The 12,194-nt window shown below is 39.7% G+C and overlaps 1 protein-coding gene across 4 annotated transcripts in view; it reads right to left on the bottom strand.

The window, feature by feature from the left end:
* Txndc16 (thioredoxin domain containing 16) overlaps positions 1–12,194 on the bottom strand; it is an 87,225-nt gene that overhangs the window by 8,953 nt on the left and 66,078 nt on the right. For 3 of the 4 annotated variants that reach the window (XM_005355389.3, XM_026783291.1, XM_026783290.1), the window contains exons 17-22: positions 7,345–7,513; positions 6,923–7,059; positions 6,188–6,272; positions 4,322–4,460; positions 1,821–1,981; positions 473–663 (exon numbers count right to left, since the gene is read on the bottom strand). In XM_005355389.3, coding sequence (XP_005355446.1) covers positions 473–663; positions 1,821–1,981; positions 4,322–4,460; positions 6,188–6,272; positions 6,923–7,059; positions 7,345–7,513 — 882 coding nt within the window. The remainder of the gene's footprint in view (positions 1–472; positions 664–1,820; positions 1,982–4,321; positions 4,461–6,187; positions 6,273–6,922; positions 7,060–7,344; positions 7,514–12,194) is intronic. The other variant, XM_026783292.1, reaches the window with a different exon arrangement.

Raw genomic sequence — 12,194 nt, 5'->3', positions numbered from 1 at the left:
AAAAACTAGGTATTTTCTTACAGTTATATAAAAACAACAAATTTCAACCATAAGAAAAGACTGTATGCAGACTGTCCTGTGACACCTGCAATTTAAAGACTATGAAGGTGGCACGATGGATTTGACTTTGGCAGGTCAGTGTTCCCAATATGACAATTTTTTAAAGCAGATTTATTACGAGATTCACATGTCTGAAGACACTGGCAATGTACACAAGCAACATGGACTTAACAAATCAGTATCCTAAAGAAAGAGGCCTTAGTAGGTGAGGCAGAGGTCTCCATTTGGGACCCAGGGACTCGGACTGTTCACAGTCTGTTCACTATGGTGTGCAACCAATACATTAATACTTGTACAGCAATATAAACATTACAGCCTTACTCATTCTCATCTTTATTAGCTATGATTAACATTAAAAAATCTATGCAACAAAATACAGAATTAAGTGTACTGAAGAAAACAGAAAACTTACTGATAGGATTTTCTAGGCCCGATCCCAGTTTTCTAAGCCACAATCTCAGGTTTTGTTCCGTTATAGACTGAGATGAAGGAAATGCATACACTTGGCCTCCTGAATGCAGATTCACCAAAAGCAGCTGAGGAAGTGGGGGCAGAAAGCCAAAATATGCCTTCAAGATTCCCCTCCCCACTGGAGTATTCTTTCTGCAAGAAGGGAGGATTGAATATGTCAATTATTCCTTCTGTGACAAAGAGATAATAATAATTATTTATAGAACAGTAAACTTCAATTATTAGCCTGTCCGTAAGCTTATGAAAAGACTTCTCCAAGACCAAGAAGTCTACTATTAAATTAGTAATCAAATTCCTTTAAAATTTTTTGTGACATGGAGCAGTCTATCATGGGAGGAAAAAAACACAGCCAGTGACTTTCCATGAAACTCAAGAACCCAAAGCCTAATCAACACAGGCTTGAGACAATCAATAGGTTCCCCTTAGAAGTTTAGCTAAGTACTTCATTGTGTGTCAGCCCCAAACTAACCTGTTACATAACTATAACAGGATGCTCCCTTTTACAAAGACTTCTTTCCCCTAAAAATGTGCCTTTCCTCGAGAATGGGGGGGGGGTTAATTGTATATTAAAGAGCTAAGAGAACAGCTATGTTCCTATAAGGAACTACACATTAAACATGTCCAGCTTCCTAATGCAGCAGGTTTCACAAGACATAAAACACTTTAGGTATCTACAATGGTAGTTACCTAGGCAAACTTGCCTCAGGAGTGAGATGCTAACAAGACTTCACAACAAAAATGTGCAGTGCCACATAAAAAGAAAGCATATCTCAAGGGTTATGTGTGTACATGTGAACTGTATTCACAGACATTTAATAAAACACCAGTCATTCTAGAAAACATGCCAAAAAAATACCACTTAGGGATACACTGAGTGAAACCCTTCTCTAATGTTCTGGGGTGACTTTAAGCAAACTGAAGTTTGTAAATATCACAAAGCTTACTTTCTTATTTGCCATTGTTTTCAATGGACATCAACTACTTTTAAAATCAGAAAAATATTGCCTACAACTATTTTAGAATAACAGTCAAGTCTAAATAAGATCATCTTGAAACTTACCTGAGAGAGTTAGTTATGAAAATATAGTGATAATAAATTTGGTCCCATGTTAACTACAAAGGTTATGGGATTTCATTTCCTAATGAAAATGTAATAATTGTCTTTCCTTTGTGTAGCTCAGAGTGGCCTTGAACTCATGAGTGCTGTGATTACAGGTGTGCACCACACCACAGGCTTCCCCCACCCTTTACCTCATAAGTCAAAACAAAAGCATTCAACACATACTTACAAATTTAGCCAGCAAGGGGTAAACGAATCCAACTGCTTCTGCCTCATCAATGCCAGAACTATGTTCCTATACTGAGGGTTTATGCTGCCATCACTGAACAAAATAAGCAATGGTCTCTGAAGTCTTAAATATGCGGGAAGATTTTCCACCATGATTTCTGGCTGTTAAAGAAGAAGCATCTGAAATCCCTCAAACAAAAATCATGGGCATGATACAACAAAAAGTATAACCAATACTCAAATCATTCATGTGATTTCAGCTCATAAAATGTAATTCAAACATCTTCATTCAGAGATTTGACCACAGTAAGTAAATCTTAAGCACTTCAAATTCAACCCTACCTCATGGTAATGAATTATAGTCAAAATAAAATTACTAACAGACCTTAAGAACATATTAGCTTTAAGAACATATTAAGCAGTGGTGCACGCCTTTAATCCCAGCACTCAGGAGGCAGAGGCAGGTGGATCTCTGTGAGTTCAAGGCCAGCCTGCTCTGCAAAGTGAGTTCCAGGACAGCAAGGGCTACACAGAGAAACCCTGTCTAAAGAACCAAAAAGAGGACACATTAGCTGATACCTCTAAAATAATTCATGCTGAACTCTGAATCCAGATTAGCTAATACACACTTAATAAACAAAACTCTTTCATACTCCCCTTTAGTAAAGTTTTCTGGTTAAAATATAAGCTAAAGTGGACTTCTTGATGCCTGTTTATATAAGAATGTACAATCTCTCAGTCCCAGTATCAGGTCTGCCTGCATGCCACCATGCTCTCCACCATGATGATGATAGTGGGCTGAACCTCTGAAACTTGATTTATAGCCTAGATCCTACAATCCCCAGGACGGAACTCATTGCCTCCAATGCAACAGCAGCCAGGTGTATGAAGCGAAGGCCACTACCTTGCGTGATCCAGGGGCTTATTAAACACAAAAGTATACTTTGAAGGGCTAAATTATAATAAATCACTATTATGCCAAAATTAAATAATCAGAATTTACAAAGAAAAAAAACATAAGCTAAATATTGAAATTACAACCTTTTCCCCACTATCCATGATTAGCTTACTTTTTCCAAACAGGAATATTTTGGAAGATTAAAATAATTAAGGTTGTGCTAAAACAAACCCCAAAGCCAATCTGACCTCTTCTGAGTTTAAAGAGACGGAGAGGAATTTAGTAAGGAGAAAGTAACCTAATCTTCCACCATTTTTAGTACTGTTTTAGGAGAGCATCCTAACGTGAATCCAGCGCAGTAGCACTGAGCCCCCTGGAGGAACCTGTGAGAGAGAAATATCATCTCCCATCAGATGGAAATGTTCCCAGAGGCTCGGTGGGACAGGAAGCTTAACCCCAAAGAGGCATACTGCCTACCAGCTTCCTCCTTCACTGTGTCACCAGAAACTCTCATTAACAACCTGACATTTTAGATGATGCCAATGACCTTTGTCAAACATCAAGCTGACATATGCCCTTCCCTATTAGTTCTCAAATTACCTTCCCTCTGCCAATCATTTCTCTTCCACTCTTTCTCTTCATATTTAAAATCATCATCCTACATTTTCCTATACCACAAGCTAAACACTAGGTCTGTTTTTCAAATCCCCTAGGCTGGTTTTCTGTGCTAACTACTGTCTATCTTTTACACGTGACACATTCCCCTCCTAAATGCTGACAGATCTCACTGAGCCCCAGAAACATGAGATGAGGATGATGACTTCCACTCAACTCATTTACTAAAAACTAAGAATCTTGACACATGATGCTAGGTGCTTCTTAAGGAACTTTCCTGCCCACACAGAGTTTATACATTAGAAGAGAAAGGTATGGAAACTGCTGTGATCCTAGAGTGCTTTTCATGTTTGACTGTAAGGAAGCCTACCTGTCAAAAAGACACGGTGGGGAACTGAGAGATAGTAAAGAACAGGCAGAGAGCTGCTAAGGCTACATGCAGGGCATCAGGGAGCTGAAGGACATCAGTGTAGGGAAGGCAAGCGGCAAGTGTAACCATGGGAGCACACAGGAGCACCTCAGTAGTCTTCTGTCATTTTAAAGCTGTACAGATTGTAACAGTAGCTGATACTTGCTGAACATCTGCCAGACGCCCTCTACAAAGTGGCATTCCTCTGCCATTCAGTCGAACCCCTAGAGAGTCTGCACCTCACACGTAAGAAACTGGGAGCAGCAAAGGCACCACAGAGCCAATAAAACTCAGAGGAATTTGCAACCAGAAAGTCTGCATCTCTAGACCACCTGCATTAGGACAAGGTTCACCGTACATTGGATACTTCGGTCCCAGAAAGCCATGTAAACTTTTAGCAACAAACGCGAAAAGCTGTGTACATAATCAATGAACAGCAAAATCAAACCAAACAGTATTCACCCACAGAACATGACACCCCAGTGCCTCCAAAAGCTGAAAACGTGTATGCTAATATATTACCATTTATCAATGTGGATTTTACTTCAAAGAACTTTCTTATTCTAAACGATATACTCACAAATGCTTCCAGTGGTGCATTTGCTAGGATCTGAGCCATGTCTTGCATTGAGGTGCTGGCTAGTGGGACACTCTCTATTCTGCCTTCTCTGGGTCTGGCCAGCAGCATGGCTGGGAGAGGTGCACCATATTTATTTGACCTATGGATAAATATACTATCAAAATTCACAACCAAAACATATCAAGTCATCAAAAACATGAAGAACCAGCCCAGCACCCCCTAGTGGGGGCAGCACAGGGAAGCCTCGCTGCTAGCTAGTGAGATGGTATAAGCTACAGTGTCCGCTGTGAGAACAGAGGAGAGGGGATCATGAGTTTGAAGCCAGCCCAGGCTATACAATGAGACGCTGTCTCAAACAACTAAAGCTTAAAACTTTAAAAAACCCTAGTGCTAAGTAGAATTTAATCTGTTTCCAGACAAATTGATATGTGAGGTTATCTGAGAAAATTCAGGAGTCTTAACAATTTCTTTTAAAAGGAAATGACAATAATCTAAAGCTCACTTCTCTACAACTCACCCTCAAGAAAATGTGTGAGTAGAACCTGGAACATGGTGCGTGGCTCTCCACCTTCCGGACTGCTCGTCACAGGCCTGAGGAAGCAGGGCACCAATGGCAAGGCTACAGTCTGCCAGGTACTATAGTCAGTGCCTTATCTATCTTCATTTAATGGTCTGAGCACTTCTAGAAGTAGTCTCTGCCACCTGTCTTAGATCTGAATGAGGTTCAGAGAGCAAAGACCAGCAGGCAATGAACTCATGAGGTGCTCTAGACAGTGTGTGAAGAACCCACTTTTGCTACTAAATCTGATAAAATCCAAATCCTCTAAATCAAGAGAAAATTATGTTGTGTGTCATTGCCAGTAAGTGTGTATGAGAACAAAGTATAGACACTACAATACCATAAAGGTTGGCAAAGACCCCACTACAGATCACCCAGAGGGGACACCAAGTTGATGAGCTAGCTGGCTATAAACCACACACTCTGAAAACGGCATTGTCCCAGTTCTTTATATCTTGGATGCAAATTAACAGCAGAAAATACTAGGTGGCTATAGTTTATCAGATAGATAGGTCTCCTATTTTCTGGTTCAGTAATACTTTCTATACAAAATTACTAATTTCACAAAATGATCTAAGGTTTCCTTATTGAGAAGTGTTCAAAATGAAACATTTGCGCTCCAACATCAGAATTAGCAACACTGTAGCCAGAAAAATCAAAAGCACAAACTACTAATGTTTAATAAGTCCACTTGTAACAAAAAATGAATTGTCCAGATGAATATGATGTGTATTAATACAAGTGTCCACATGTGCAATACAGGCCTCCATTCTATAGCAATATACCAATAAAGCAATCCCATCCACTGGTAGAACAACTGAAGTTATAATATAATTTTATATATTCTTTGGTGGCAAATAAAAACAATCATCAAAAAGTAAAATTCTCAACACTATAAAGATTCCAAAGACAACTTAAAGCACAAATATCAGGACACAAAAGTGAAAACTTTTATAGGAGCAAAAATAAGTATAATCACTTCTGTGGATGCTTCAAAATAAGTATGAGTCCAAGATAACTCTTACAAGCACTTCAAATGGGTTTTTAGAGAATTTAACAGCATGTACTTCCCAGACATCTTCCTGGAAGAAAATTAAAAATTTAGAATACTGGGGTACAGATGGAAGCAGAGGGGGCAGGAAGATGGGAGACCAGGCTAAGTGTAAATGAAATTCCAGACACCTGTCACCTTGCACATTGGCTGAAAATTAACTTAAGAGTCTTCTTAATCCCCATATGAACTGTGAAGTGGCACATTCTATTGCATCATTTCATCTGCCCCAGAAGTAGAAGAGCAATAAACTTACAGTATCCAAACGTCATCCTCAGAATAAACTCCTGTGACGACAGAGCCTCTCAGCTGCTTTCCCGCTTCCCTGAAATGTTCTTTTGCTGCACAGACACAGTCAAGATAAGCTCGTGAAACTAACATTATGTGTGCTAGGCAGCTAACACAGGCTTTACAGATGGCAGAACTTCATTACCATTAAATTACCAAGATTAAAACTTTAAGTGCAGATATGTAACAGCTAAAACAAATCTGTTTTGTGACACTGTTGCTAAAGAGATATCTATTGATATGATAGAACCATGGTTTTCTAAAAAAGAAAAAGACTCTCTAAATGTCATTTATAGCACTCAGAGGCTAGAGAACTGGCTCAGCAGTTAAAAGCACTGATTGCTCTCCCAAAGAACCTGGTTTCAATTCCCAGCACCCACATGGCTGGCATCTCACACTTAACACAATTCGAATTCCAGGACTTTTGACACCCTCACACAAACACACACTGAGGCAAAACACCAATGTATATAAAATAAAAATACATTTTAAAAACGTATAGCACTCTAATCATATAGAATGCCCAAGTAAATAGTTGGTATTTTTAATGTACTGCTCAAGCACAGAAAATGGACACAGCTGTCTTTTTACATATAATCTGGAGAGAGAGATGGACCTTAAAATTGCAAACACACACACTCACGTACACATGTATTTACCACACGTGAAGCAAACATGAAATAAAATAAAAAAGGGATCTTACCTGATATCATGGCTGGACTAAAGAGCCCCAGTACTGACACACTCGTAAAACTGAACAGGTCTTTATATAACTCCCCATGTAAGTATTTTTCTGCTTCTTGAATGGATGCTATATTCACTGGGCAGGAAATCCTGTTTCTGGATAAATATATAGCTATATATTAATTTTTAAAATTTTTTGCAGTTTGTAAAAAACATATAGAATATAACAAATAGTATATTACACAGATGACTGGACAAAATTATTCTTTTTTTTAAAAAAAATCTGTCTTTTTAGATGAAAGTGATAGACCATGCAGGAAGTTTCACTGTCAGTATCTACCCTGTGATCTCAGTCTGGTATCCTCTTGAACCTATTAGAAGCGTATCAGTTGAGCTGTAGACCTCAAACCTAGACCTCTTCGAGTGAAGCTGAATACTCACATCTGAATGAACTTCAGGAGATCTTTAGTTCCCAACATGCCCGCATAAGACACTGGGCTCTCGCCTTCTTTATACAACTTTACCGCAGGAAATGCAGTGACATTTTGCTTCGTACATACATCAGACCAATCTGCACAGTTTATCCTAGTGAGAAGGATGGTGGATGTGCCTGGATTAAAGAAAAACGCACATTTTAGAAACACCAATGCAGAATGCTCACCGCTTAGTTTCCCTATCTTCTAATCCCACTCATTTCAAGCACCCAGCATGAAATACTCCAGGACTCTCTTCCCCTGAGCTCTCTAAGACCTTCCCCTGCTCGCTTTTTCCTATCTCTACAGCTCCTCCCCTTTGGACCTGTCAGTAGGCTTCTCTATTCCTGGGGTTGGGACCTTCTTGAGCCTGAGTCTAAACTGCTTTTCCTCTTGCTTCTACACTCTCTTTTTCAACAATCCCAGAAATGACCAACAATCCAATACAGCCTACACTTGTACCTCTGGCCCCAACTTCTCCTTGAAGTTCCAAACCCAGCTAACTTTAGTGGTGTCTCTGTCACGCTGTGAATAAACACATCCTGAAACTCTAAACTAGGAAACTACGCAGCTTCCATTCTGTGTAGTGATGAAGGGGCCACTCTTGTGCAGTCAAGAAAACAAAAACAAAGTAATTTCTTTTATACCTCCTTATTCCTAAGTGTCCCACGCCTACCCAGTCAGTATCTTGTCAATTTTAACCGCTCCAATTTTACATGTTTCTAATTATTTTCTATTTATATTTATTGGCAGCATTATTCTTTTTTCTGGATAACAATAGGCTTCTAATTAATTTCCCAAATTCAGTATCTCTAAAATATTCCTAGAGATACCATTTTCAAACTCAGATCTATTCTGGGGACCAGCAAACTCCTCCTCACCCATCCCCCATCCCTGTTTTGCTTCCAGCCCACCCCCACCAAGCTTTGTAGTGTAGGTATGTGACCACATGATACTATGTCATGGTCGCCATGCCTGGTGCCTCACTTGCACCAGCTCCCTCTGCTACATGCAATGATATTACTCAACTCCTCATCAAGTTTTGTAGCTCAGTGTTTGCATTTCTGATTACCGTCTGTCCCTGTGAATGAAGAGAACTCTTTGGCAGAAGGGACTGTGCCTGTACTCTTTACCGTCAAGGCTTCAGTCTGGGGCCTCAGCTACCAGCCCCATCTAATGCCTACAGTCTCCTTTCAGCCTAGGAAAATGCATAAGACATAAAGCATAATTCTTACTTGTTCAACAACGAAATATGTACAGTTCTATGAAATATACAGATCATTGGGTAGAAATAGACTTTAAAAAATCAACTAACAGAAGCAACACATAATTAAGCTAAGAAAAAAAGAAATAAATTCATTATAATAAAAAAGAGCCAATAAATTAAATTAAGAAATCTGTATCAATTTAGGGCACCCATGTATAACAAAACTCTATGACTCAAATTATGAAATATACTGTTTTGCATTTTATAATAAAGAGTTTTTAAATTTTATTTATTTGTGTGTGTGGTGTTTTGCCTGGAATGCCTGTGCACAGTGTGCGTGCCTGGTGCCCATGGAGGCCAAAAAGGGCATCAGGTCTCCTGGAACTGGAGTTACAGACAGGTGTGAGCTGCCGTGTGGGTGCTGGGAATCAAACCTGTGTCTTCTGGAAGAGCAGCCATCACGGCTATAAAAAAGTTTTGAATAGTGGAGACCACCTTTATGCTTTAAAAGATTCTAGCTCCCAGAAGTAATAACATCGCTTCAGATTTTATGTTGCCTCTGCTTAATAAAACGTAAGGCGTAAGATTCACCGCTATAGTCCCGGTACTTCACGAGCACACATCCCATAAAAATGTGGGGATGTAGACTGTTATTCTTTACAGGTATATTAAAAATGGTTAAACCAAAGTACAATACTACCCAAACATTAAATGAACTAATAAACAAAGGTACAAGCTCTTCCTTCTAAAAGCAGACCTGCTAGCCGTTTGTCTGCAGATCTCTACCCCTGAATCTTGCTGTGCAGTGAAGCCTGCTCATCCACAGCATAACTGCCTCCTAAGTGTGGAGCCCAGTGAATACTACTGCATCCTCCTAAGTGTGGAGCCCAGTGAATACTACTGCATCCTTCTTTTCCACTGCAACTGTTCTCAGCATAAGTCTTTCCTAAACTCTTCTCTCAAAACCCAAAGCTGATTTTTCTTTTAAATAAAAAGGAGCACTGGTACGTGTTATTTAAAGTTATAGGATTCCTGATACCGAAGGAATTAGTTCAAAGAAAGTGGATATTTCAGTCAACAGTCTAATATGCCTAGGGTACTAGATCCATAAATTTCACTAATACATTAACTTCAAATAGAATTTCTAATCTGAAAGGGGGATATACATAGTGACTATGTAGGTACAAAAAAATAAAAGAAAAAGAAAATCTGACATTTGCTGCCACCTTGTGGATGAGGAAAAATACTCATAATCTTGGACTTAAAAAAGGGGCTTTTTCTCAAGAGGCCAACATCAAAGACAAAATATAGAAATAATGTCTAAAGTACTACAACATCTTTATAACTTAAAAATTTACGGTACAAGTTGAGTTATGATTGTAATGCAGATGCTTGGAATTAGGATGGTCAAATATGTGGTTACATACTGATTCAAGGGCTGTAGTCAATGGTCTGCCTGGACGGTTGGGGACTTGGAAGGAATATGATTGAAAATTGGTAAGAAAGACATTTGGGGAAAAGGTATATGGACAGAGCTCACCAAATTGGCAAAGGATGCAAAGACAGTTTGGTGCCCTATATAAATGTCCATCAAAAGGTGAGGTGTTCAATAATCAAGTTGATAGGACGACCTATACTCTGGAAAGGCAGCCTCTTTCTCTGGCTATCCCAGTGGACCCATAGTTGTAGACATGAAGCTTATGCATGAGCTCAACAACATGGACTTCTACTCCCCAAAGCTGACCTGGCTACAGCTGCTGCTGAATGTTAGATCTACCAATAGTAAAGAGCACTGAGGCCGTATATATATGGCAGCATTCCCCCAGGTGACTAGGTAGCAACCTGGTGGCAGAATGACTACACTGGACCATTATGCAAAGAGTAGCATATTACTCTTAACCAAACATATTTTGGCTATAGATTTGCCCTTCCTGTATGTAACGCTTCTCATGGATAGAAGGCCTTATCCACCATCATGTTATTCCATCCATGGACTGACAGAAGCCCTTATCCACCATCATGATATTCCATCCATGGACTGACAGAAGCCCTTATCCACCATCATGATAGTCTATTCGTGGACTGACAGAAGCTATTATCCACTATCATGATGGTCTATCTGTGGACTGATAGAAGCCCTTATCCACCATCATGATAGTCCATCCGTGGACTGATAGAAGGCCTTATCCACCATCATTATATTCCATGCAGCACTACTTTGAACCAGGGAACTCACTTTGCAGTAAAAAGAAGTACAGCAGTGAGCTCATACACACACAGAATTCTCTGGTCTCACCATGTCTCCCATCATTCTGAAGTAACTTGACATAATGCACCTTTTAAAGGCACAGTTATGGTGTCTACTAGGTGGCACTAGCCTGGAGGGCTGCAGCAGAGTTCTCCAGAAAGTTGTAGGTACTCGGAATCAGCAGCCAATATACTGCACTATTTATCTTACAGCCAGTGTTCAGGTGTCCAGGAGTCACAGGGAGGAGTGAGAATGGAGCCACTCACCATCACTTCTAGCAGCCCACTAGAAACGCTTTGCTCCCTGTTCCTGTGACTTTGCTCTCCTGGCCTAGAAGTTCTGGTTCCAGATAGAGAGCTGCTTCTTTCTGTCAGGAAGCATCACTAACATTCCATAGATACAGAAGTTAAGACTTCCCTGTGGGCCCTCAGGACCCTCATTACCTTGAGTCAGCAGACTAAGAAAAAAAATTACTGTATTATGAGAAGTGATTGACCTAGACTATCTCAAGGAAATTAGACTGCTTTTCCACAATGGAGATAAGGAAGAGTATATCTGGAGTACACCAGGTCCTGGGTATCTCTTGGTGTCATCATATCCTGTGATTAAGATCAATGAGAAGCTACAGCACAATCCAGACAGGATGAGAAATGGCCCAGAAGTTTCAGGAATAAAAGTGTGTTTCACACCTCTAGGTAAAGAACAAAGATCTAAGGCGGTACTTGCTTAGGTGGAGGAAATACAGAATGAATAGGAGAAAGAAGTTACAAAACACCCGCTAAGGCCATGTGACCAGTTACAGAAACAAGGACTGTTATGAACGCTGATCATATTTTGTTAAGAATATGCTTGTGCATATATGCACACACATTAAGCAAATATCTGTGCTTCCTTCCATTCCTCTATTTCTGCATCATGCATTATAATGGTGATTAAGGTAGTATCAGTAATTACATGTTACAAATCTACAGTATCAAAGTTATGGGACACTAAAAGACTAGGCATTCCTTCAGGGATCTTATTTTTTTAACCTGCTTTCAGGGGAAACAGTGTATTATTGGTGGTTGTAAGTGGACAGTCACATTACAACAGACAGAATTATGACTTGTTACTGTTTTCACCTGGAAATTCAACATGATGTACGGAGATATGATTGAGTGTCGAGTTGAAAGGACTTGTGACAGTTATTCTTGGTTGTCAACTGATCTGGAATTAACTGAGAGGTAAGCTACTGGGCACACCTGAAAAGGGTTTCCTTGATCAGGTTACATAAAAACACCCAACCTAAATCTAAGTAACACCTTACTATGGCAGCCAGATAAAGGGTGTCCTGAGCGGAAGTCTTTGCTTTTTTGCTTCACTG

This window comes from Microtus ochrogaster, chromosome 17, assembly GCF_000317375.1.
Source record: "Microtus ochrogaster isolate Prairie Vole_2 chromosome 17, MicOch1.0, whole genome shotgun sequence".
NCBI lineage: Eukaryota > Metazoa > Chordata > Mammalia > Rodentia > Cricetidae > Microtus > Microtus ochrogaster.
This window is presented reverse-complemented; position numbering and strand designations above follow the sequence as displayed.